Raw genomic sequence first — 26,463 nt, forward strand, 5'->3', positions numbered from 1 at the left:
ATCACATCTGCAATCCCAGTGGAGAGGGGACTGCTTCCACATGGCAGATAATGGAGAGCTGAGCCAGCCAAGGACACAATGTCCCTGGGATATTGTCTCTGCCTCTGGAACTGCAACCATGTCCTCTGGAGGCACCTGCAGGGTGGCTCAGCCCAGCCAAACACAGGTCGGGTCTGCAACACCACCTCACCCCTGCAGCCCTGGGTACCTTCTTGATGTTGGCCAGAATGCTGTGGCCATCCACAAAGGCGTCCCCTGATGTGATGCTCTCGTCACCCGTCAGCATCTTGAAGGTGGTGGTTTTGCCCGCTCCGTTGAAGCCAAGGAGACCAAAGCATTCCCCCTTGCTGACGGCCAAGGAGATCCTGTCCACTGCCAGCAGGGACTCCCGGCTGTCGTACACCTGGAGGAGACCACACACGAGCCACGTGTCACTGCCCGAAGGCACGGCAAGGCAGACTGTGGCTTTGCCAGCCCCCAGAGGACATGGCTCAGATGACAGCAGGATGCTCAGGTCATCTCTCCTCACCTTGGTGAGCTCCTTGATGACCAGAGGGCTGCTGAGAGACGACAGCAGTTCTGGTGGCGACTCCAAAACCTTCTTCCTCTCATCTGCCACATCCCTGTCCTCTGGCAGCACAGACACCCTGTTCAGCAGGGCCACCTAAACACAGGGGGAGGACACACTCTGCTGTCACCTGGCTGCTGGGGGATGAACGGGGTCCTCCAGCGTCCCCAGCCCTGGCAGGATCCACCCCTTCCATCAGCCACCTCTGGGGATGCCTCACTCCCTTTGCCAATCCGTACCCTTAACAGGACTGGCTCCTCCCAGCTCTGGGGATGCTCCCTGGGAAGATGATTGAGGTGGTGAGAGTCTGTCTCCAGCTCACAGGGACTGCTGGCCTGGGTTTGGAGGGCACGTTACTGCTCCCTCCCTCGTGCTTCACTCACCCATTTCCGCCGCCTGCAGATGCCACAGACCAGAGTTCTCAGTCTCCAGAGAAGGTTTGTCTCAATGAGGAAGAGGAGGAAGAGGAAAGAGAAACCCTGGATGGCCAAGGAGGTCAGGTACCGCCCGATCCCAGGGGTCTCCCAGGAAAAGTAGTTCATCTGATAACTGATATCTGAGGAGGGATGGAACAAAATCAACTCCTGGATCAAGTCACACTCTGGGGAGGGGCAGATAAACTCCAGAGGATGCTATGAGCCCAAAGCTTTGCCAGGCTCATCTCCATCCCACACTGGCTCCCTGCCCAAAGCTCCTTCCAATGCTTCCCACAAGAGGATTTGGGTCTGGAGGGGATCTGGCAGAAGATTCCCAGTTGAGGCAGGCAGAGGACACCAATCTTGGGATTGGGATTTCTTTACACATCTGTGAAACTTCCCCTAGCCCACATTTTCCTCCAAATCATGAGTAAGGTGATCCAGTTAAGCAGCTTTTTCCTATGCATGTCCTCATATGCTGCCCAGTTTCTGCTCTAAAATGGTACCTGGAGCTACTGCCCAGGTAGAAGCCCCATGGATCTGCCCAGTTCCACCATCCACCCCACACAACTCCCCTCAGGCTGTGGGGGCTGGCCAGGTGAGGACATGGAGACTCACTGAAGGCCTTGCAGATGAAGATGGCTTCAACGGAGGAGGTGCAGAACTGAATGAACTCGTAGTTCTGGTAGAAGTCACTGATGCACTGGCCCAAGCAGTAATTGGGTAAGATGAGAAAAACTTTATCCAGGGTTTTGGAGAGGTCCACCAAACCCAGCTCTGAAACAGGAGAACAGGTGGATCAATGCATTAGAGACTGCTGGTTTGGGAGGAAAAAACTCTGATACTGCCAAGTTTAGAGGGAAACCAAACATATTTTGTTACATAGAATGGGTGGGAGTGGACTGTTGCAGGGTTTTATGGCTATTGTGGGAAGAGCCCTGGGATGAGAGAGCCCCCCTGGGGGCTGGAGCTTCTTGGTGATGGCTGGGCAGGTGCAGAGGGCACTGACCCACCTGGGATGCTCATGATGGTGACGGCGAGGAAGGTGGCGGTGCCGGACAGGATGTTGAAGATGGTGAGACGGGTGTAGGCTGTGGCTGCCACTGAGAAGAAGAAGCTGAGGAGGTACATGAGGGGGATGATGGCCCAGCCATAAAGGAGGAAGATCAGCATCACATCAACGAGGTGGCTGTCCTGGGTGAAGGCTTGCACGTTGAAGGCTTGGAATATCACCTGGGGCACAGCAATGTGGGGAGAAGGCACATTTGGCTTGACCTCAGGTGATGTCTCCTTGTCCCAGCAGCCCAGGACCCAAGCAACCCCTCATGGATGAGTGCTACCAGCAGCCCATGGCTGCCCCCAGGGGAGGCCCTTTCTGCAGACTGGGATGCAGAAGGGCAGATCTGGGGAATTCCTCTCCAAGATCCCATGGATTTAACATTTTCTAGTCCCAACAGCCAAGTGTTCAGCTGCCAGAGGCAACTGCCCCAGCTGGTTGGCCATGGTTCAGCTCCCAGCAGGACCAAGGGACAGCTTTCTTGCTGGTCCTTTCTACAGAGACAACGCCAGTGGCCTTGTCCTTCTCCCTGCACCCACACGTACCCCAGAGGAGCAGCACCCAGAGATCCCACCAACGGGGAGGGCATTGGGGTGCCAGGGGTGACTCACCAACATCAGAGCACAAGGGATGAGGAAGTTGATGATGTCCCAGAGCAGAGCAGAAAGCCAGAAGTTGACCACGTAAACGCCGCTGACAAACTGGACATGCTTGGCCTTGATGGCGCGTTCACTGACCAGCAGCAGCGCGAAGGTGCTGGCGAGCGAGGCCATGCCATACAGCAGGTTGATGGCAATGGCAAACCCAGTCTGGCCTCTGTGGGGACAGGGGGACACGTTAGGGCAGGGACACCTCAGCAAACCAGTGCTGAGGCTACACAGGGCCAGCATAGAATCATAGAATAGTCTCAGTGAGATGGGAGCCACAGGGATCATCCAGTCCAGCCCCTGGCCCTGCACAGACATCCCAACAATCCCACCCTGGGCATCCCTGGCAGCGCTGTCCAAATGCTCCTGGAGCTCTGGCAGCCTCGGGGCCGTGCCCACTCCCTGGGGAGCCTGGGCAGTGCCCAGCACCCTCTGGGGAAAGAACCTTTCCCTGATCTCCAGCCTGAGCCTGCCCTGACACAGCTCCAGCTGTTCCTTGGGGTCCTGTCTCTGGTTACAGAGAGCAGAGACCAGCACCTGCCCCTCTGCTGCCCCTCTTGAGGAAGCTGTGGCCAGCACACCCACTCTGGGCTTGCTGAAGAAACACTCAAGGGAGACAATCATCCCGCAGGCACAGCCCACCCTGCACACCACAAACCTCCACCCAGCCTTGGCAAGGCCCCACACATGGCCCCTCTGGTCTAGGTGAGGTTCAGAGGCCCTGGATGGGAGGTTTTGTGAAGAGCATGGCCACATGGCCTCCTCTCCTATGAGCACCCGGGGAAAAGTAACCCCAACCAGTATCCTGAGGGGAACAGCCACCCTCTGAGATGTGCCTGGGGTGACGTAGCTGCCAGGCTCAGCAGGTAAGTCATCTCCACAGCTTTGCTCCCCTGACCTCCTGAGTGCAATCACAGCTACATTTGAGTCTGAGAAGCTTCAGCCTGGCTCCTCCACTGACCCCAGTACAACCAAGCCAACATGCACCATGGGAGCCCTGAGCCCCAGCAGGAATGCAAGCCCGGTGCCACCATCACACGTACTCCATGAGCTGGTCCTTGGCCTTCTCGGTGATGTTGCGGGGCTGGGGGTAGTTGGTGACGGTGATGGAGGCATTGGGGCCTGCCAGCACCCTGAGGACGGCATTGTCTGCCAGCATGAGGGCAGTGGCCGGGGAGTGGTAGGCCTGGTTGTTGAAGAGCGCCGTGACCAGCGTGCGGTTCCCTGCTCCCTCGAAGGAGGCGGCTGCAATGTAGTGCTCGTTGAAGGCTCCTCCCTCCTCAGAGGCTCGGGAGATGAGGTACTCCTCCAGCCCACCTGCCAAACACCACCGCTGTTACAGGCGGGCTCCATCACACCAGAGCTAACTGAGGCCAGCTGGAGAGGAGCCCAGGCAGACTCAGCCCTGGTGGCCCACCCTAGTCCTGATCATAGAAACGCAGATCCGGAGGATCTCCTGAGTTGGAAAGGACCGACAAGGATCATCGAGTTCAACTTCCAGCCCTGCACAGGACACCCCAACAATCCCACCCTGTGCATCCCTGAGAGCATTGTCCAAAGCTCCTTGAGCTCTGGGAGCACTGGGGCCATGACCACTTCCCTGGGGAGCCTGTTCCAGTGGCCACAAACATGGGGTTATGGAGAAGACAGCTCTGCTCAGGTAAGGAGAGGCCCTGCCAAGGAGGGGACACTCCCATGCAGGAAGGAAATGCATCGGATACGCCGCAGCTGGGACCTAAACCACCCACACCAGTGGCCCCTGGACACCCTGCTGGGCACCACCTGCTCCAGGGGTGCTCCCTGAGCCCTCACCCAGCACCTCCAGTGGCGACTGACGCTGGGCTTCCAGCAGCTCCACGTACTGCTCCCCCAGCCTCTGCGGCAGGCCCGCGGTGCCCGACACCGAGAAGGGCACGATGGTCTGGCCGTAGGGCTCCAGTGTCAGCCGCAGCAGGGACGAGTCCCGTGGGCCCGGGAAGGTCTTGGCCACGATGAGGGCAAAGGCAGTGAAGATCAGAGGCACGAGGAACTGCGCCGCCACCATCTTCCAGTTGCGCCAGCTGTACATGGCCCGCTTCATGAACATGGCGTAGAACTGCTGGCAGCACAGGTAGAACTGCGAGCAGAGAGGCCAGGTCAAGGTGAGCCCTGCCAGCTGTGGACACATCACCCCACGCAGCTGATGGGGAAGATGACCCCAAACCACCCTCATCCTGCATGCACGCTGCCAGCTCGCAGCAGAGCCTGCTCTCCAGCCAAGCCTATAATGGGATTAGCAGGGCAGCTGCCTAGCTCCAGCACATCCACCTCCATGGCTTGGAGTCACTTGGTGTGACTCAGGTGTTAAAAGCAGCTTTAGCCATGACCTTTACCTTCCTCCACCTCCCAGCAGCTGAGGTTCCCAAACAGGATTACTGCGGGGCAGCTGCCGGCCAGAGTGACCGGGTGAGACACCTGAGTGCCCAGCCCAGCCCCTGCAAGCACCTTCTCTGCTTTTCAAACCCAGCAACATCCTTCTCCCCCTCTGCCTTTGAGATGTGCCCTTGAGAAGACAAGGGACATTGATCACAGGCACAGAGGCAGCAGGGCATGAAGGGCTGCCAGGGACCTGGAACACGAGCAAGGGAAGGAAGATGGATTTCCTCATCTCCTTTCCAAGTGATGGAACAACAGCAGATGGAAAACCACATTAGATCTCCTGGAACACCTTGAAGAGCAACTCAGACCCCAAGATTAACATGAAGAGGATGGAAGTGACCAACCCTACCAACCCTAAAAATTGTTTGTCCTAACCCAACCTGGTCTTTCGGTTTGATGTTCCAAACCACATGCAACAAGAGCAGCCGTGGGGGAGGCTCCACCTGGTAACCCCTACTTCAAATCCCCCTTCACATGTCCCCTCCCCGTTCCTGCTGCCCTGACCCCCCCAGCACTCACCCCAGTGTTGAGCTTGATGCTGGAGCAGTCCTCGGTGATGAGTGCCCCGCTGTCATCTGTCATGTCCGTCATGCCACTCAGGCTGCTGGAGTCATCCATGGCCCAGTCGTTGGAGCGTCTCTCATGCTGGTACTGCAGAGCAGGCAGCTGGATGGCCTGGATATCCATGCTGGAGTCCACGAGCTTCCCAACCCTGTGCCAGGAGGCAAAGCAGGTGATGAAACAGAGATCCAGGCAGGATACAGCTCTTCTGAGCTGGGGAAACCAAACCCAAGAGACCAATGCCAACAAGTGCCCCGGAGAGCTGTGCTGGACATCACCAAAGCACACGGGCACTGGTCACCCCTCCACCTACCTGAGGAACACCTCCTCCATGGTGGTGACCGAGGCGCCGTAGCTGGCGATGCCCAGCTCCTCCCGCCTCTGCTCCAGCTCTGTGAACAGGGCCTCAAACCTGGGCAGAGAAGGGAGATGTCAGACACTGACAGTCGTGAGAGTGGGCACTCAGGGGTTAAGACCCTCTGGGCATCAGTCCTGCGGCTAGTTGGAGTCCTGCATCCAACCCCAGGGCAGCCTGTGGCACTGAGCACGCCCCTGTCCCCAAGGGCAGAGTTTGGGCTCCACTGGCTGTTCTGGCCTCAGCTATCACAGAATCATGGAAACACAGAAGGGTTTGAGTCTGCAATGAACCTTACTGACCATCCCATTCCAGCCCCTGCCATGGGCAGGGACACCTTCCACTAGCTCAGGATGCTCCAAGCCCCAATGTCCAACCTGGCCCTGGACACTGCCAGGGATCCAGGGGCAGCCCCAGCTGCTCTGGGCACCCTGTGCCAGGGCCTCCCCACTCCCATAGGGAACAATTCCTTCCCAATATCCCATCCAGCCCTGCCCTCTGGCAGTGAGAAGCCATTCCCTGTGTCCTGTCTCTCCATCCCTTGTCCCCAGTCCCTCTCCAGCTCTCCTGGAGCCCCTTTAGGCCCTGCAAGGGGCTCTGAGGTGTCCCTGGAGCCTTCTCCTCTCCAGGTGAACACCCCCAGCTCTCCCAGCCTGGCTCCAGAGCAGAGGGGTTCCAGCCCTTGGACCATCTTTGTAGCCTCCCTGCACTTGTTCCAGCAGCTCCACGTCCTCCTGCTGGCGCCTCCAGACCGGGAGGCAGCACTGCAGGAGGGGTCTCACGAGAACAGAGCAGATGGGGACAATCAGCTCTGTCACCCTTCTGGGTCCATAGATTTGATTTCAGAGCCAGAACATTCTGCCTCATTTGTGCCACCCTCCGCACCACAGGAGGAACTGAAGCCCATTTTCCATGAGCAGCGCTGATGCACAGAGCAGCTCCCCTTTCCAGCAAGCCTGTGAGACAGTGTGTGACGACAAAGGGATCCCCCCAGGGAGGGGCAGCAGGGGACAACGCCATTACCTGTGTGTGCTCTCCTTGGGCAGGATGAAGGACAGCTCTGCCCCGGCATTGCTCTCCATGGTGGCGTTGGGCACGTACTGGCAGATGAGGCGGGAGATCTCCCCCAGGTTGCAGTAGGGCTCCTTCACCATCACCATGTGATATCCTGCCCCTGGGGGGAGCCACGAGAGAAGGGAGAGGAGGGTCAGTCCCAGCCCAGCCTGGCCTGGGGAGGGGGCTGGAGCAGAGAGGGATGCTCAGGCACCGCTCTGCGCCGGACACGGACACGATGAAAGAGCAAATGTGGGGACGGGCCTCAGGAGAGGCTGAACAGCAAGATGGGGAGCAACCAGACATGAGACAAGGAGCAATGGATCCCCTTCCTGCTCTCTATCCCCCTCCTGCTCCTCCCTGGCCAGGAGAAGACGTGGAGCACAGCTGCTGCTGCTCCCGTACCGTATTTGCGCTTGAGGAAGAGCGAGGAGCCGCAGCACTGCAGCTCGCCCTTGGCCATGATGGCTATGCGGTCTCCCAGCAGGTCTGCCTCGTCCATGAAGTGAGTGGTCAGCAGGATGGTTCTGTTGCTCCTCTGCTGCTGCAGGAGATCCCACGTGGCTCTGCGAGAGGCTGGGTCCATCCCCGACGTCGGCTCATCCAGCATCACCACCTGCACACAGGAGATGGGTGCAGGTCAGAAAGGGCTGGCAGAGGCCCAGCAGCACAGGAGGGGACAACCTCAGGGCCCAGAGGGAGCCTTGGCCTCACAGCAATGATCTTGGGGAGCAGCTGCCAGACAGCAGAGCCTCAAGGCATGGCCCTCACAGTTGTCCCCTTCATGGAGGTGCTCCTGCCCGTTCCCTGCTGTCCTTGCTTCTCCCACTGGCTCACCACAGATGAGGAACAGCCTCAGAGCCACCCCAAGGACCTGCACTGGCCCCAGGTACGAGGTGAGCCCACCAAAGCCACCTGCCTTGGAGTCCCCGATGAGGGCGATGCCGATGGACAGCTTGCGCTTCATGCCCCCGGAGAGAGCCTTGGTCAGGGAGCGGCGCTTGTCCTCCAGGTTGAGGATCCTCAGGATATGGTTGATCTCCTCAGGACACTTGGAGGGTGGGTATCCCTTCAGCTGCCAGACAGGGGGAAGGGAGGGATGAGCCCACCTGCAGGGCTGCCAAACCCCACCACGCTCCCTCCTCCACACACAGACAGGAGAGTGGGGAAGCAGAGATGGACTCCTGCCCAACCCTGCAGCTGTGCCCAGCCCCAGCACAGCTGGCAGGTGTGGTTCCATGGAGTGGTGCTGTCTGAGACCCTGCACTCCTCCACCAGCCTGCAGATGAGGTGGGAAGAGGATGCAAGGGCTGTTCTTCTTATCATGGGAATGGTTTGGGTTGGAAGGGACCTTACAGATCATCTAGGCCAACTGTCCTGCCATGGGCAGGGACACCTTCCACTAGCCCAGGCTGCCCCGTCCAACCTGGCCTTGGACACTGCCAGGGATCCAGGGGCAACCACAGCTGCTCTGGGCACCCTGTGCCAGGGCCTCCCCACCCTCCCAGGGAACAATTCCTTCTCAATATCCCATCTAACCCTGCTGTCTCTCAGTGCGCCCTGTTGTCTTGTCATTCCAGGCCCTTGTCCCCAATCCCTCTCCAGCTCTCCTGGAGCCCCTTGAGGCCTTGGAAGGGGCTCTGAGCTCTCCCTGGAGCCTTCTCTTCTCCAGGCGAACACCCCCAGCTCTCCCAGCCTGGCTGCAGAGCAGAGGGGCTTCAACCTCTGATCATTTTTGGACCCACCTGATAGATCTCACTACACTTCCCCACCTTCAGGAGCCCAGGTGCCTCCCCCAGGGCTGCCCCCTGCGCAGTGCCAGGCTCACCCCTGCATAGAAGTGGAGGTGCTCTTCCACAGTCATGTTGTCAAAGAGGACGTCGTGCTGGGGACACAGCCCCAGGCTGCGGCGGATCAGGACCATGTCCTGGGAGATCTCGTAGCCATTGATGTAGGCCTGGCCGCCCGTCGGGGAGTGCAGCCCTGCGGGGAGCGGGACACAGAGCCTCAGGGTGACCCCAGTGGCAAAGAGCCAGTGGAAAGGTGGAAGGTCCTGATGAGCATCCCCCCCCTCCCACCAGCTTTCTGCCAAAAAGCAGAGCAAGTCTGTCTCCTGCTCAGGCCAGGGTACAACAGCTTCCTCCTGCCCACAGGGTGGGCTGCAGGGCACCCACAGGTGGGAACTGGGCCTGCCAGTGCAGAAAGGAGAGGAACAGGCAGGTCAAACATGGTTCTGAGCTGTGCAGAGAGCCAGTCACGGCCAGGACAGAGCTCCAGGAAGGTCCCGTGAGCCCTCTGAGTTGCCAGGAGCAGCTCAGAGCAATAGAGAACAGGGAAGGACCATCAAAGGCCACTGTGTCCAAAACAGGTATGGTGGAGCTCAGCAGCTCAAGAATGACAAACACCTGTTCTACCTTATCTGCCTTATCACAGCAAAGCCTACAGAGAGCAATCCTACAGCAGGTCCAGTCTCTTTTCAGGGCTCTCCAGCACAAAACCTGGCTGTCATTTCACCCACTGGCTGATCCCATTCTTGTGGAGGCCCGAGCAGGGACCCTCCATGCTCTTTCCATCTCCCTCTCACACTACCCTGGCACCCCTGACCAACAGCTCAGCAAACTGAGCTCCAAGGAAGATCAAAAACCCTGCCCACCCTCAGAGACAGGGTCTGGCTCTTCTTTGAGGGTCAAGTCATCAGTCCCTGCAGCAGGATGCTCCTACCTGTGAGCATGGACAGGGTGGTGGTCTTCCCAGCACCATTGTGTCCCAACAGGACAGTGATCTGCCCTTCGTACATGTTCACTGTCAGGTCCTTCACTGCCTCTTTTGTCTTGTTTCCCACTTTGAAGACCTGTGGAGATCACGTCCATGAGCTGGTGCTGCACTTCAGGCAAGTGCCTCAGCTCCATGCGGCAGGCAAAGCCCGGGATGCTCACGGAGCGTTAGCAGTAGACAACAGGTCTAATTCAGGGTAAATTCAGATGTCAACCAGTTAAATACAGATGTCACTGCACCTCTAAGTACCCAGCACTTCATCCCACCACAAAATGCAGCCAGCTCTGGGGAAGAGCCATACCCAGCCCTAGGGCAGCACGAGGATACAGAAGCTGCCTGCAGGCAACGAGTTTTACAAAACCAACACTGTGGTGTGTTTGTGCCCTGCTGGGCAGTCAGTACCTTGGAAAGGTGCTTTATTTTGATGCCTGACACGAGGTCAGCTGGTTCCTCCTCAATGTACTGACTCTTCAGGGCTTTCTCGGGGTCCTCCTCCTCCTCTTTCTCTTTCCCCACAACAGTCCTGGGCCGCCCGCACCAGTACGAGGGCTGATGGAGGAAGGGAGAGACAGAAGTCAGGCACAGGCAGAGCCCATCTCTTTTTCCCAGCCTTGGCCACCCTCCTCCTCCCACAGACGCCTCCCAAGGATCTCCCAGACCACTCTCCTTGGCCTGGGAACTGCCAACCAGCACATCTTCAGCAGGCAGGGCTGACGTGATGGAACAGCTCCTCCTGCCCTCCTGCCTTCCCCCATTTCTCCCTTGCAGCAGGACTGCCTGTGGTTACACAGCAGCTTCTCCCCATCTTCATCTCCATGGAAAAAATTTCACTGAGAAAAAAAATCACTCAGGCAGAAGCTCATCCCGCCCAGGAGAGCCCATGGATGACCACTCCCTCCAAAACCCCTGACAAACACTAATTACAGCCTGGGGTCCAGCTGCTGCAGTTACAGCCCCTTTTTTTGGCCTGGCCCTCTAGGAATGAAACTAAGTGTTTGGGACCTTAAATCCCCATGGGAATAACAATTCAACAACTCCAGGATGCAAAATCAGCTTTTGTCAATGGCTGCATCTCTGCTTCCCTGGTCTGACTGCAAGGAGTGAGATGCCGGAGTGAAACCACCCCGGGATGAGGAATTTGGAAGGGAGAAGGAAAAACCTCTCTATCAAATAACAAAGGATCCATCTCCAGTATCAAATAGAACATATCCTCTCTGCAGCCATGGAGCCACAGTGCCCACTGCAGCTGCTGACGGTGATGCCAAGTGTTTGGCTTGGCAGAGCGAGGGCGGCTCAGCTGACGGGGTGACAGTTGTCACCCACCCCTGGCACGTGGCGGCTGGCAGTGGGACACAGGCCACCCATGCCCGCCTGCATGGCAGCACTCGGGGGTGTCAAATAGCTGGATCTGATTGCTCACACCTGGGGTTTCTCTCCAATGCCTTTGCTTGGGCCTGGAGACATTAAACAACACCCTGCACGCCAGAAGTGCTGGGAGAGAGATTTAAAGCCAAGACGACCTTCATCCACAGTAAAAACCTACAGCTGCATCAGGCTTTAGTGAGGACATGCTGCACACCCCGTGGTTTTGGAGGCCAGATGGTGCCACCCTTGCCCATCAGACTGGCCTGATGCACAGCACAGAAGTGGTGACTGTCCCCAGTGATGCCCCTCAAGCCCAGGGAAGGGGTGCAAGCAGTGCTCACCGTGAGGAAGAAGTACCAGGGCTGTGGCACACCGTACTCCCCGGGGAACACAGCCTCCACATACCAGGCCACCACGCCATAGAGCACCGAGTCCAGGAGCAGCATCCCCAGCACCTGGGCCAAGGTGAAGTTGTCATCCACGCTGATGGGCTTCATGAGGTCCCTCCACTGGATGCCAGTCCCTGCAAGGCACACGGGGCACTGCTACCTCTGCATCCCCAGGAGGACCATCTTCTCCAGGACTGGCAGAGAGCAGCCCCTCTGCCAGCTCACTGCTCTGTAACCAGGAGCACCTGCACAGCTCTAGGATCCCTCTGCAGATGGAGGGAAAAGAGGCACTGACACCTCGAGGCTCCCCACCCCACCATGCTCCTTCCATGCCATCCTCTGCCACTGCCTGGGAAGAAATGATCCCTTCTCCAGCATCACCCCTCCATCACTACAGCCACTGATCTACTGCCAGCACTGAGTAAATGCACAGCTCTGCTGGAAGCAACAGCAGACTGCTTAAATTGAAGAAATTAGAGGAAGAAGGAAATGCGATGGTTCCCATCCATTAGGACAGAATTCCTTTGGTAATTAGAGTGAGGATGGCATTCTGCACAGCCCAGGGGCACGGGCACAAGTTCGGAGAGCCCTGCTATGGGAGCAATCAGCTCTACTTCGAAGCAGGAAAGTGCTTCTCCCTGCTGTCTTTCCACCAAGCCAGCCCCACCCCACCACAAACTCAGGCTGACAGGAAGGGGATGCTCCTCTCCCCAGGAACAGACGGCCCTACTCACCTTTCCCTTCAAACATGCCGATGAGCTGCGCCCCCATGGCCATGGCCACGTTGGAGATGAGGCAGGATGCCAGCTTCTGGCTGTGGGACATCAGGTCGTAGCGGGGCGAGATGAAGAAGTAGGGGATGTAGGAGAAGAAGTAGAGGAAGCCGCCAGCGGCAGCTGCGACGTTTGCTGCCAGGGCAGGGAAAAGTGAGAGGGAAAAAGTCACGGTGATGCCACCCAGCATTCCTCACCAGCTTCCCATCCAGGGACGTGCCAGATTTGTGCACAAAGCATGGTTATGTGGGGGCAGGACAAGGACATGCCCACATCCCACCGCAAGGCAGGAGCCTGACCCCAACCCCATGGTGGGCAGCTGCAGAAGCCCCCTGTCCATGCCAGAGCAGAGTCTGGGGCCAAGCCAGCCAGATGAGGCCCTAAGACATGAGCTTGTCATACACCAGGGCATGGTCTGGGTTGGAAGGGACATTAAAGACCACCTTCTCCCACCCCCTGCCATGGGCAGGGACACCTTCCACTAGCCAAGGCTGCTCCAAGCCCCATCCAGCCTGGCCTTGGACACTGCCAGGGATCCAGGGGCAGCCACAGCTGCTCTGGGCACCCTGTGCCAGGGCCTCCCCACTCCCATAGGGAACAATTCCTTCCCAATATCCCATCCAGCCCTGCCCTCTGGCACTGGGAAGCCATTCCCTGTGTCCTGTCCCTCCATGCCTTGTCCCCAGTCCCTCTGCAGCTCTCCTGGAGCCCCTTTAGGCCCTACAAGGGGCTCTGAGGTGTCCCTGGAGCCTTCTGTTCTCCAGGTGAACACCCCCAGCTCTCCCAGCCTGGCTCCAGAGCAGAGGGGCTCCAGCCCTTGAACCTGCTCTGGTTTGGGAAGCAACCAGTACCAACATCCTGTTCCACACACTGTGGGGAAAATGCAGCCAAAAGCGGGAAGAAATGCCCCCTCCACAAGTCAAAGTGCTCAGTAACACAGGGAGGCAGCGTGGGGGGACTCACCTCGTGAGAAGAAGGTGCTCACCATAAAGTTGAAGGAGATGGAGGAGATGGAGAAGATGGTGAGGAAGGTGAACACCAGGGTGGGGTCACTGTTGGTGAGCACCGCTCCCTGTTCACTCACCTGCCAAGAAAATCTTGTGAAGCCCAGAGCTGCTGGAGCCAGCTGTGGCTTTAACAGCCCAGACCTGGGGCTGGAGACAAACTGGGATGGGTGAGAACACCCAGGAACTCCCAGACCACTCCAGAGGGAGGAAATACAGATTGTCCTCGTGTGATGCAGGGTCTAAGGGGCAGGGGGCACCCCGGCCAACACTCAGACAGCCCCCTCCTGCTTGCCATGGTGTGGGCACATGCAGAGGGGAGAGCCTGAGGCCCTTCAGAGGCTCTGGGAGCAGGGTGGTCCTGCTCTGCATGGAGTGTCCCTGGGGCTCCAATCCCCAGCTCCCTGTGGGGGGAGTCACCCCTGCCTTGAATGCAGCTGTGGGGCAGCACTGCCCACCTCGGTCCGGGAAACCCAAACTCCAGCCTTTGGAGGAGCCCTGGGATACCAGGACAGTCCCATGGCAGAGTGGCCCTATCATCCCTGTGCCCTGCCAGCACAGAGCTCGTGGCCTGGGGACAGACGCTCACCTTGACACAGAAGAGCACAGTGACGAAGAACACGGACACCAGGAGGAAGAGGAAGAACATGAGGAACCAGGCGCTCCAGTGCAACCAGTTGCTGAGGCCCATCATGTGCATGTACTCCTGTGGGAGGTCACGGCATCACCCAGGGCTGCACCCACACTCCCCGGGCATGGCTGGGGCAAGGCAGAGGTGGCTTTGCCCCGTGGCACAAGCAGGGAGGTGGCAGCCCCAAGTGCCACCAGAGTGGTCCTGCACAGCCACCAGCACAGCGCGGTGTCCTCCACCTCCCTAAACGAGGGCTGCCACCACTGCAGGAGTCCCCAGAGAGCCGAGCTGAGCCCAAACCCAGGGCAGGGTGCCAGTGGTGCCACCAGGGCCACCCAGCACAGGGCAGGACACCCAACGCCTGGGAGAAGCCAAGCCCTGCTGTCGCAACCACGTGGCCGAGCTCCAGCCGCCCCCACAGCACACCCACATCGGGTCGCTACTCTCAAAAGGCAAAAACCTTCCTTCCCACAGGCTGAACTCTTGAATCCACAAACTCTGGAACCCAAACGTGCTGCCCTCTCTCCTGGCCCAGGAGAAACACCATCCCTGTGGTCCAGCACCCCGGCTTGCACAGCAAGGAGAGCCCAGCCTCACGCCGGCAGCAGGATTAGCAACATTCGTCCCTGGGGCTCGCTAATCCGCTGCCATCCCCACCTCCTGCTCACTGGCTCTACACCCAACAGGGATTTTGTTCCTAATGCAAAGCCATCATCCATTGGGAACGGCTGCAGAGTGAGGGGAACACATCCCAGCGCTCACCTTCAGCTTCTTCTCCTTCTCGTGGACGACGGCGCGGACGATGTTGAGCGAGGTGTAGGTGAAGCTGAGCATGAGCAGCAGCGGCAGCTGGTTCTGGATGGCCAGGAGGAAGAGGTCGTTGACGTAGGCCGGGAAGGGGAAGCGCTGCACCACCACAGTGATGTTCTCCAGCAGGCTGGCAGAGCTGGCACCGGCGTGGTACTGCATGATGGCCCTGTCCACCGCGTGCTGCACTGCCAGGAATCCCTCCCGGAGATACCCTGCACGGCAAGAACCACGGGGAATAGAGACGGGTCTGGGGTTTGGAGGGACAAACAGCCTTTGTGGGAAGGATCACATGGGAAGAGGAACAGGGACTAAAACTGGAGTGCAGAGGAAAAGCAACACAAGCATCACTGTGCCACGGGGAACAGGGGAAGGATTGATACCACAGCAAACTCATGGAACCACTGCTTTGGGTTTGAAGGGACCTTAAAGCTTATTTTGTTCTACATCCTGCAATGGGCAGGGACACCTTCCCTTAGAGCAGGGACACCTTCCCCTAGAGCAGGGACACCTTCCCCTAGGAGGAGCTGCCAGGAAAACTCAGTTCATGGTCGCTGTCCCACAGCATGGCTGTGAGATTACCTGTCACCATCAACCACCACAAGCCACTGGGCTTGTGTTCCATCCCTTTTTCTTTTTCTTTGTAAACGTGTGGCTTACATTTTTGTACATTAGAAAACGCTGAAAAAATTTTAATTTTCCAGTAGTATCTCCCAAGTGGGAAGGGACCCACCAGGATCATGGATCCAACCCTGGCCCTGCACAGATCCCCCAGCAACCCCACCCTGGGCATCCCTGGCAGCGCTGTCCAAACGCTCCTGGAGCTCTGGCAGCCTTGGGGCCGTGCCCATTCCCTGGGGAGCCTGGGCAGTGCCCAGCACCCTCTGGGGGAAGAGCCTTTCCTTGAGATCCAACCTAAACCTCTCTTAACACAGCTTTAAATAACAAAATAAACTTAAAATAGTTTATTTTTAAGTGGAATTGCAGCCAAGTGTTACCTGGACAGGAACTTAAATTCTCTTACAAAACCCCAAATGAACATTTTGAAAGTCAGTTGGTTAAAATGACCCACAGAGAGAGAAGATAAAAGTGGAAATATGAGATTGGGAACGTTGTTTGATATTAACTCATGTACTGAGCAAACACTCTGGGGCTCTGCTTTATTTACACACTGTGAGCAAAACCTGTTCGCCCACTTCCTCACCCTCACTCTCCCTCTCCCTGGACACTGCAATCAAATACAGAGGGAGAAATCCCACTGAGGGAAATATTCCCTTTGCCACCACAGGAGAAGTTCCCAAAAATCCAGTCCTAAGCCAGCGCCAGCTCCAGCAATGTCCCTGCTGGCTCCTGTTCTGCCAGTGGTTTGGCTGCCCTTAAACACCCCAAACCACAGAACTGCTCTATTTACTTTTCAAGTACTTAAGCAGCACAATAAACACTGGGCAGTTTGGATCGTGAAATAAAATTTCCATTAAAAATCGAAATGGGAAAAGATATTAAATTTTAAAATGATTCATGCACATAGAAATTTATTCTTATCCAACCCTGCTCAGGAGAGGTGCCCAGAGGCTAAACAGTACCCATGAAGTCACAGGATAAAATATAAATAAAGGATAGCTATAATGAATGTAACAAAATTGTAAATAAAGTTAAATTCTACCTAAATAATAACTCAATAAAATAAAGACATATTAATTAATTAAATATACAAATAAATATTAAAAAGGCCTATCGTTAATAATTAACATTAAATATTAATTTAAAATTGTGGCATTGTTTATATATGCATAAAACTGAATATAAACATCTACACAAATACATAACCATTTAACTATTTATGTATTCATAAAGATTTATATGTAAATTTAAGACTTTTAATATCTATATAAATATTTCATATTTAATCACTTGCTTGTATTTATATAAAATAAATATATGCTTATATAAATAAATATTTAATTGTTTGCCTTATGCATAGATAAACTTAATGCTGGTAAAAATATAAATCAACACTTCCTTATAATTAACTGAATTTAATAATTTCTTTTAAATGAGCCTATTTCTTTAAAAGCTCAGAGCCTGCCAGGTGCTGCAGGAAGGTGACCCCACGTGCTCGGCCGCGCTCACCCGGCGTCCCCCCGTCAGCAAACTTGGCCTCGCGGGGCCCGGGCAGCTGGAAGAGGGGGAAGAGGTAACTGGTGTGCCAGTCCCGGTCCAGGTTGGGGTTCAGCCCCGTCTGCTCGCTGCGCGGGGCGTTCCTCGGGCTGTACTTGAAGCGCAGCTCATACTCCACCTGCAAGGAGCACACGGAGGGTCAGAGGGGCGTGGGACAGACGGCAGTGACACCTGGATGACACCTGGATGACACCTGGATGACACCTGGATGACAGCTGGAGGGGGGATGCTGTCCCCACCTTCCCCTCACTCACCTGGAGGGGCAGCGGGGCCGAGCTGTGCGGGAAGCGGTGCCGGAACACGACGGCGGCCAGGACGCTGCCCGAGCGGTTGTCCAGCCTGACGTACTCCTCGAAGTCCCGCTCCGAGGTGAAGCCCTGAGCTGTGGAGGGGAAAACGTGGAGATGCAGGAATGGGGCACAGCAATGCACCATGGATGGGTGCTCAGCCATCACTAGGAGCATCGTTTGCTCCAGGACAGGAGGGACGTGCCATGCTGGCTGTGAGACACGGGGCAGTTACACAGGATGCTGCCCTGTATCCTGGGCATGCAGACATTCCTCCTCCCTGAAAGCAGGAGTCAGCTTTCCCACAGAAAATCCTAACAGTTTGGAACACCAAGTGCTAAAATTTTCTGTGCCAAAAGATTTCCAAAAATACTCTTTCACAGGGAAGCACTGTGACTTTCTTTAACTGGTTTAGGCTGATATTTTTCTAGATGGAAACTGCAATAAAATGAGACCAAAAAGCAACTCAAAATCCTGTCATTTTAGTGGGGGAAAAAAAATCAAACTACAGGCCTTGAAGTTCTGAAAAAAAAAGTGTTCTGGGAGCATAAGGATTTAGAATTGGTCACAGAATGGTTTGGATTGGAAGGGACATGAAAGACCATCCAGCTCCAAGCCCTTGCCATGGGCAGGGACACCTTCCACTGGACCAGGCTGCTCAGAGTAAAGATTCACACCAATTTCTGGGGTGGAAGGGGCAGCCCCAGCCCTGCTCACCTTTGATGTTGATGGGCAGAGCTCTCTCCACCGCCTCGGCGATGCTCCGGACGGCACTGCTGTTGGAGGGGACATAGGCCAGCTCCCAGGGGTTGCTGGCATGCCGGGAGGAGAAGAAGCTGGGCAGGTCATCCACAGACTCGGTGGGGTAGAGGGTGGCGTTGGGGTGGCTGACGGAGTGCACGCGGTGCCGCAGCGCGATCAGGATGGCGGCGAAGAGCAGTGGCAGGCACACCTCGATCACTGTCACCAGGATCTGCCGCTTCTGCGGGGCAGGGAAAAGGTACAAAGATGGGGGTAAGGCTATAAAATACATTATATGTCTATATATACACAGACATCTAGATATCTACCATGGTATGTGTCTATACACGGATACCTATCCATATATAGCACACTCTCTCTCTCTCGATAAAAAAGAAGCGCAAACACAGAAGGTAGATGAGCACAGTAACGAGGTTCAGGCCATGAGAACACCACGGAGCAGCAGCATTCTTGCATTCCACAAGGTTTCACAACCTGGGTTTTTCCAGAGCCCAGGAATGACGCTGTGCTGGTTCCCACATCCTTCAGGACTCTCCAGCCAAAGTGTCCCCTACCCTAAGCAGTGCTCCAGCTCAAATCAGCCTCCATTAGAGCCTTCCTCACCACATTGCTGGGTTGAATGACCCAGGCTGGTCCTTTGCTCCTTCCCCGCGACCTGGGGCTCTGCCACGTGCAGCAATGCTGCTGGAACCAGTGAAACTTTTCCTGCAGGAGCTGAGTTGCTCCAGGCAGCTGGACATGGGATCTGCATCCCAGGATGGGGCCCAGCAGAGCCTCCGGCTACAGGACAGCTGCAGCACGGCAAGCACACCCATGGGCATACCCAAGCCACTCCTGCACTGCACACAGTGGCTCATTTTTTCTTTCTTTTAATTGAGGCTCAAGCAACTGGAGAATGAACTCAAACCCTGCACTCAGGAGGGAGCTTCATCCATCAATTCCCCCAGGGCTACCTCTCCTGCACAATTCCCCCTAGCTAGTAACACCCCCCACCAACACAGGTTCATTAGCATCGACCCAGGTCAATTAGCATTTCAAACTGGTGTCCAGGGGAACTGTGGTCATCTGAGCAACCTGGTCTAGTGGAAGGTGTCCCTGCCCATGGCAGGGGAGCAGGAACAAGATGAGCTTTAAGGTCCCATTCAACCCAAAACATTCACAATTCTGCTATCTCTGACCATGGGGCCAAGGGGAGCGCTGGTCCCAACCAGCACCATGCAGCACATCCGCCTCCCTGCAGTCTCACTCCCCTGATGTTCTACTCCAGTGCCAGGATGTGCTGAAGGATTCATGCTCGCAACATCACTGTAAAGGTCAGGCTTGCTCCCAGGGAGAGTAGCAAGCACCAGGCTGTTCCCATTGGAAACTGCATCACCCATGTGGGGAAGGAGTGGAGAGGGAGGCACAGAGCTCGGCTGGGCACACCATGGTTCACCATGGGCAGGGGGGCACAGCTTAGCTGAGCGCTTGGTGCAGCAGCCAGGCAGGTCCAGGGGAGGAGAGCTGAAATTTGGACCTGTGTTGCCTTATTTCACTGGCCCAGAGAAGTTGTGGCTGCCTCATCCCTGGAAGTGTCCAAGGCCAGGTGAGACAGGGCTTGGAGCAGCCTGGGACAGTGGAAGGTGTCCCTGCCCTTGGCAAGGGAGCGGGATGGGTGGTCCCTTCCAATCCAAACCATTCTGGGATTCTGTGATTTCCTCCTGCAAAACAAGCTGCCTTCACCCCAGCCCAGGCTCAAGAGCAGCACAGCACACTCAGCCTCAGCCACAGCCACAGCAGTGACAGCTCAGAGATGTCCCTGGCCACAGGGGTTCATGGCTGCTCACTCAGAGCACGTGCCTGGAGCAGCAGCAGCAGCAGCATTAACCTTTTCTGAGGCCTCTGGCTAATTTGGGCTTCACAAGACGTGGGGATTTTCTACCCTCCCCTTTGCCAGGCTGGAAAGAGGAGCACCACTAGGAAAGAGGTGCACCACTAGGAAAGAGGAGCACCAACGGCTTTCGTCTCACAACTCTGCTGTCTCAGCAACTGGATTGTATCCAGCAGCCAGTGGGCAGAATCTCCAGTGGGGCAGGTAGGGAGCCCTGAGCACAGCCTGGACATCCTGGGGAGGGAGACAGCCCCACAGGAGCCAGGGTGAATGGGATCTTGGACAGTGTTTCCTTCAGGGGATGGTACAGGGACTACGATTACCCTGGCTCTCAGCACCCACTGCCAAAGCCAGAAGCACCTCTTGGGGCTCCCCCTGGGAGGAACAGTCCACAGCCAGCCCTGGCAGCACAGGCAGGAGGCAGCAGCTCTGGGCAGGCAGGGAAAAAGGAGCTTTCCCAACAGCCACGCTCATAAAAGCAAACGCTGCAGATGTCTGATGGGTTTATAATGCAGCCCTGGCAGCCCAGCTGCCTCCCGCTGATTTACTATCGTACTAAACCTCTCCCTATCTCCTGGGCTGCCTCCAGAACAGCTCTCTGCCTCCCTGAACTTGCAGGCTCATACACATTCACCAGCCCTGCAGCAGAAGTCATTCAAGCGCTGTGTTCCAGAGGTGACAGGGATACTCATCCATAATCACCACCTCCGCCTGGCCAGAGCAGCTCAGGACGAGCCACGTGTGCCAGCATCCATCCTCACAGCGGGGTGGGGGTGACTTGGGAGCTCTGTGTCTTTATCAGGAACAGGATTTTAGCTGTGTCCCCACACAGTAAACCTAAGTCAGCTTGTGGCCTTGGAAAACCCGCTGAGACGTGTCCCCACTCTGGAGCACACCCAGAAAACGACGCTTTTCCCCTGCAGAGAGGATGGGGGATGCTCCTGGCTGCAAATCAGCCCTGCCACCAGTCCCTTTTGTCCCCTCCAAGGGCTGCTCCTTGTTCCGTGCCTGCTGGAAGGCCGGGTGCAGCCAGCACTTCCCTCTTCCTTTGGTTTATTTTTACAGCAATGCCGTGCTGAGCTGCAGACGGGTAGTTGAAAGCGTAAAGCCAGGCTGCAGCCAACCCTGCTCCGTCCTCTTCCCCTGAGCTCTGCCAGGGCTGGCCCCGGGTCCCAGAGGAGCCACAGCATCTGCTTGGGAACACCCACACGCTGCTTAAAGGGGCTGCGGCCTCGGCCAGCACCAGCCGGGACCTGCCGGCCCTGACGTCCACAAATCCCTCAGCACCGCCCAGCTGCCACGCTGGGAGGTGGGCTGGCAGTGGGTGCCAGTGGTTTAATATTTTTAAGACCTCTAAAAGCTGCTCCTAAGAGTGGTAGAAAACAATGGAAGGGAAAAACCCCCAGGGCTCCAGCGGTTTTGGAGGCACCGGCACTTCCGGAGGAGGCTGCGCAATGAGACAGCTCAAAAAACCCCACTGTCACATGGGTGGGTGTGTGGGTTACCCTGTCCCAGGAGAAGGGGAGCTGCACTCATGGCCAGAGGGCAGGCCAGGGACAAGGAAACTGAGCACATAGCACAGCCCATAAGGTCACACAGCTCAGCACAAAAGACACCACGTGCACGAATAACCCAGTTTTCCTCCTAGAGATGCCCTGTGCCCACGGGGGAGGTTTCCTGGAGGAGCCAGAGGCTGGGCAAGCTCTGCTGTACCCCCATTTAGCAGTGTCAGAAGCGGCCTCCCGGGCGCAGTGCCAGCCTACCTGCAGGATGTAGTTCTTCCAGAGCAGCAGCCCAAACTGCCTGAGCACAACCATCCTCCCATCAGAAGGGGCCCAGCGCTGCCACCGCCGCTCCGCAGGACCCTGGAAGAGAGGAGAGAGCCGTGAGTGCCAGGTGCTGGTGGAGCTGGGCAGCAGGAGGGCGGCGCCCCACACCCCATCCAGCCCAGGGCAGCTCTCGGCTTCCAGCCTGGTGCCACAGCAGCTGGCTTGACCCCAAACAGGGCAAAATAACCACTGTGTTCCATCTCCTAAGAGTAAGAGCCCCTGGTTTCTGGCATGGCTGTTCCCAGCAATGGAAGCTGCTCTTTCAACACCCAACCTGGGTCCTTCCCAGCAGCAGACAGGAACAGCTTTCCTCGAGCTGCAGGAGCACAGGGTTACAGAACCGCAAACAGCAGCCCCAGGAAGGCCGTCAAACCCCTGGCAGCCCATTATTTTGGGATGGGTGGAGATTTCAAGTTGTGCCTCCACCTCCTGCCGTGTGAAGGGTTGGTTCTGCAACACTGCCGGTGCTTTCCCAGCAGAAACTCTCCCTCGGAGAGGCGAGCATCAGAAAAGGGTAGGGAAGCACAAGAGAAGGTCCGTGCGCTTGAGGACGATCCCCCGCCGCCTCCTCCCCCTCTCGGGAAGCATCCGCCATCCCTTCAAGTTGTTTGTGTCTCCATTTGCAGTGGCATTTCCTGACAGAGCACTGCTGTCCCATCAGGAGACATCAGGGCCGGGATTTTGGGCTTGCAGTGCGGCACAGAGAAGGAAGGGGCAGCCCTGGTACGAGCAAAGCCTCCTGCCCGCACTGCCGGACTCTGGGCAGCCCCCACCGAGCAGTGCCAGCCTCTGAGCACGGCACATCCCGACAGGATCACAGCGGGCAGCTGCTGGGGTCAGCTCCGAACCATGCTCCGAAGCCTGGCAGCACTGAAAGCTGCCCAGGGACACGGATGGGCACACGACCCACGAGCAACGCCCTGGCAAATGCTCCACAGCACATTCTCCAGCCCTGGTTGGGATGGTATCGGCTCCTTGGACGCACCTGGCACCCAGCAACCTCAGCAGGGGTTTCAGGGTGCCACAGTAAGAGGAGGGGAGGGTGCTGACCCAGCCTGCCCGACCTTGGCTCCCAGGCCGGTGCCAGTGAACGCACACAGTGAGCACAGCTCCGGTGGCAACAGAGCTGCAGCAGGAGCAGCTGAGACCCACGCAGGGCTGCAGGCACAGCAACACCCGCCTGCCTCACCTGCTCTCTGCCACCAGCTCCTTGACCTCTGCAGGAGCCTTCTCCTGCCCTGGCAAACACCCTCCCAGCCTCAACCCGAAACCCAGGAGCCTTCTCCTGCCCTGGCACACACCTTCCCAGCCCCAACCCTAAACCAAAAGCCTTCTCCTGGCTTTGCAAGCACCTTCCCAGCCCCAATGCTAAACCCAGACGTGTTCTCAGAGCACGAAAAACCCGCCTTCTCTTTGCCACTCCATGCACAGAAGACAGATTCCTACAACAGTAGGGACATCTGTGTTCAAGGATCTTTCTCCAGGCAGGAGAAAGCAGAAGAGATCTTACACTTCAGCCCCAAAAAGTCCACCAGAACCCCCGCTCACAGCAAGCAGGAAAGGAATAGCAAGGGAGACTTGGCAAAGGAACCTTCAAGCGCCTCACAAAGTGCCATGTCTCCAGCTGACCTCTGGTCCACAGGATCCCTTAGCAGGTCCCCCAGACCCACACACACATACCCCACACAGCAGCACCTGAAACACCCCCAAATAAGTCCCCCTGCCACTGAGCAGAAACTTTGTCATGCACCCCCTTGAAGGAATCCGGAGCAAACCAAGGGAATCCAAGCTGTGGCTCACTTTTAAGAGGACGAATGCTGCAGGTCAGGCAGGAGCAGGCTGCTGCCCTCGCAGAGATCCCAAATCCTGCTCGCCCCGCCGCACCCTCAAACTCAAGCTGCCCCCCCAACCACCCCCGCAGGTCTTACGGCTGCTGCTGGGAAAATGTCAAGCAGCTCTTGGGTAACACAAACACTGTGCAAAGACAGAAAACTCCGTTATTGCCAGTAAATGCTTTCCAAGTTTTTAAGTGTTCCAAGAAAACCCATTCTGGACCTTTTGCTTGCTGGAGGATGAGAGGAGGAAGAAGCTCTGTTGCAAAGGCTCTTACTGAATTTGAGAGCAAGAACGGTCTTCCAGGCTCTGGCATCCACAAAAATGATTTTTTTTTTCCAACCCAAAAGAGAAACCTGTTTTGGGAGGTGCTGCCTGGATCAGCCCCGAGATGCCCATGACCAGAGGCAGCTCAGGCAGGGCCCAGGGTCCATGTCTGGGCCCACGTGTGGCAGGAAGGGAGGGTTGAGTGCCACCAGTTGATGATGACCTCGGAGGCACCAAGGTGCCTCTCAGGAGGACACGGGCAGCACACTGGGTTGTCCTCGCCAGAGATGCTCCTGCCTGACCTCAAGCACTACAAGACAAGACTGAATTTCCCACCAAGAGGCAGGGCCAAAGATCTGGGGGAAGAGAGAGGTGACCACCACCAGCTTCTGCGAGAACAACCCAGTTCCTCTCCTCCTCACTGGAAATACCCTGCTCTCTGCACCTGCCCACAGCAGGAGGAAGGGTCTCCTGAATACATGAGTGTGGACTCACCCTGGCCATGCTCAGGGAGGTCATCGAGGGAGGAGACACTCCTGCCTGCCCACAGCCTGCATGGGTGAACACAAGACTGGTCCTCACCACCTGGTCCCCACCAGCCCCTGTTGCAGTGCCAAGCTGTGCTGATAACGTGGCAGCACCAGCTGCCAGCCTGGACCGGAGCTGTTCTGCTGGTGGATTTAGATGAGGACAGGCTGAGGATCGTCAGGGATCAAAGCCACAGCATCCCACCTCCTGACCCACTTCCACACTGCCTTGCTGCCGGGAGGTGGCTGTGCCCGGCCGCCGCCTCAGAGGAAAGGGCTGAGCGAGCCGAGCAAAGGCCACGTGCTCCCGGGTGCTGGCAGTTATTTTAGAGCACACACCGCATTTCTGCTCTTCTGATGTCCCGTTCCCATAGAAACCAGCCCTGGAAATGGCAGACGTTGCCTTTTTTAATATAAACCCAGCGTTTCTCCCTGCCGGTTGGCACAGACACCGTGTCACCCCTATAAGACGAGCTGCCAGGTGCCTGCACCTCCACGGCTGTGCTGAGGAGCACGCGGTTCCTGGGGTGGTGGCATCACATACCTAGCGAGGGCTGTCAGTCCCTGGGTACTTTCCATGCTGTAACTGGAGCAGGAAATTCCTCTCTGCTCTCCACAGTGTCTGTGTTGGAAATTAAAAGCACAAGCAGCCATAGCAGGGCAAGGACTTTTTATGGCCGCTGTTTTCAGGAAGAGCGAGTGATTTCTGACACGAGCACATGCAGAAGGTCCCGGGTCCTGCAAAGAGCAACCAGGGCCAGCAGCCACCAGACCGGCCAGGAGTGTTCAGTGACACACAGCAATCACTACTGGGGTGTTTTCACCCTCTCAGTGTTCACAGACATCTGGGAGTCACGATACAGCCAGACCATAAAAACCTCACCTTGGTTGTGCAAACAGCAGTAAAACTTTCTAAGAGGCTGCAAGGCTGGTGGGGTGCTGGGTGCTGCAGGGACCAGCGACCTCGCAGCCCTCTACAAACCCAACACCCAGTGCCCAACAGATACGTGAGTCTGGGTTTGACCCAGACAGGAACTTCAGCTTTGAAATAAAGAAGTAAACACAAATAGAGCTGGGGCTGGATCCTGTCTGCAGAATGCGGGGTTGGCTTGTGCACAGCTGCTGCCCTGCAGTGGGAGTGGGTCAATGGGCACAGGGAGCCTGATGGGCTCCATGGTTGTGTCTGTAACAGCCTTTGTGCTGGAGCAGCAGCAGGAGAGGGGGGACAAAGCTGCTGCAAGAGCTGGTCAACCCCTTTGCCTGAAAAACAACATCACTGGTTTGCCCAGCGAGTTTGCGCTTGCCCATAAAACAATAAACTGCAAATTCACTGGCCTCGTGGATTTAGCAAAATAACAAAGTCTGGAGCCCAACACATGGGTTTCTCATGGACCCTTGTACAACCCTGCTCCTGCCCTGCACTTGCCCAGTGGCTGGACAGGACAGGACACCCAGACAGCTGTGAGCAGAGGACAGGGGGATCCCTTCTGCTTCTACTTGGTTTTGAACACTTCCAGGGATGGGGACTCCACCACTGTCCTAGGCAGCCTGTTCCAGTGTCTGATCATGCTTTCCATGAAGAAATTTCCCCAATATTCAACCTAAACCTGCCCTGGCACAACCTTAAACTGTTTTCTCGTGTCCCATCGCTTGTTCCCAGGAGGCAGAGCCCGACCCCCACCTGGCTGCACCCTCCTGTCAGGGAGTTGTGGAGTGAGAAGGTCCCTTCTGAGCCTCCTTTTCTCCTGACTGAACCCCCCCAGCTCCCTCAGCTACTCCTCATTAGACTTGCGCTCCGGCCCCTTCCCCAGCTCCGTTCCCTTCCCTGGACACGCTCCAGCCCCTCAAGGTCTGTCCTGGCATAAGAGACCTTCTCATAACGAGCCAGGGCCCTGGGGCGCAGCGGAGCCGGCAGGCGCCCCCTCGGTCCCCGCAGCCCCGTGTCCGTTCCCCGGCAGGGAGGGATGGCCGAGCTCCCCGGGAATGCCGGCGGGTCCCAGCCAGGCGCAGCCCCCGCGGCTGCCGGAGCGCGGCCGAGCATCGCCGGCGGAGCCCGCGCGGCGCCGCCTCCATCCCGCGCCTCCATCCCGC

The 26,463-nt window shown here is 56.9% G+C and overlaps 1 protein-coding gene across 1 annotated transcript in view; it reads right to left on the minus strand.

Annotated features, from left to right (window-relative positions):
• The window catches only part of ABCA3 (ATP binding cassette subfamily A member 3), a 32,637-nt gene that overhangs the window by 5,812 nt on the left and 362 nt on the right, over positions 1-26,463 (minus strand). The window contains exons 2-26 of the mRNA XM_048320796.1: positions 21,680-21,781; positions 18,002-18,266; positions 17,252-17,379; positions 16,950-17,115; positions 14,775-15,034; positions 13,971-14,087; positions 13,341-13,461; positions 12,339-12,512; positions 11,557-11,738; positions 10,253-10,399; positions 9,797-9,926; positions 8,904-9,058; positions 7,995-8,150; positions 7,481-7,691; positions 7,046-7,196; positions 5,981-6,079; positions 5,626-5,818; positions 4,501-4,804; positions 3,732-4,005; positions 2,653-2,857; positions 1,998-2,217; positions 1,603-1,761; positions 952-1,124; positions 530-664; positions 209-403 (exon numbers count right to left, since the gene is read on the minus strand). Coding sequence (XP_048176753.1) covers positions 209-403; positions 530-664; positions 952-1,124; positions 1,603-1,761; positions 1,998-2,217; positions 2,653-2,857; positions 3,732-4,005; positions 4,501-4,804; positions 5,626-5,818; positions 5,981-6,079; positions 7,046-7,196; positions 7,481-7,691; positions 7,995-8,150; positions 8,904-9,058; positions 9,797-9,926; positions 10,253-10,399; positions 11,557-11,738; positions 12,339-12,512; positions 13,341-13,461; positions 13,971-14,087; positions 14,775-15,034; positions 16,950-17,115; positions 17,252-17,379; positions 18,002-18,266; positions 21,680-21,733 — 4,374 coding nt within the window. The 5' untranslated portion in view covers positions 21,734-21,781. The remainder of the gene's footprint in view (positions 1-208; positions 404-529; positions 665-951; positions 1,125-1,602; positions 1,762-1,997; positions 2,218-2,652; positions 2,858-3,731; positions 4,006-4,500; positions 4,805-5,625; positions 5,819-5,980; positions 6,080-7,045; positions 7,197-7,480; positions 7,692-7,994; positions 8,151-8,903; positions 9,059-9,796; positions 9,927-10,252; positions 10,400-11,556; positions 11,739-12,338; positions 12,513-13,340; positions 13,462-13,970; positions 14,088-14,774; positions 15,035-16,949; positions 17,116-17,251; positions 17,380-18,001; positions 18,267-21,679; positions 21,782-26,463) is intronic.

Source organism: Corvus hawaiiensis, chromosome 16, assembly GCF_020740725.1.
Source record: "Corvus hawaiiensis isolate bCorHaw1 chromosome 16, bCorHaw1.pri.cur, whole genome shotgun sequence".
Classification (NCBI taxonomy): Eukaryota; Metazoa; Chordata; class Aves; order Passeriformes; family Corvidae; genus Corvus; species Corvus hawaiiensis.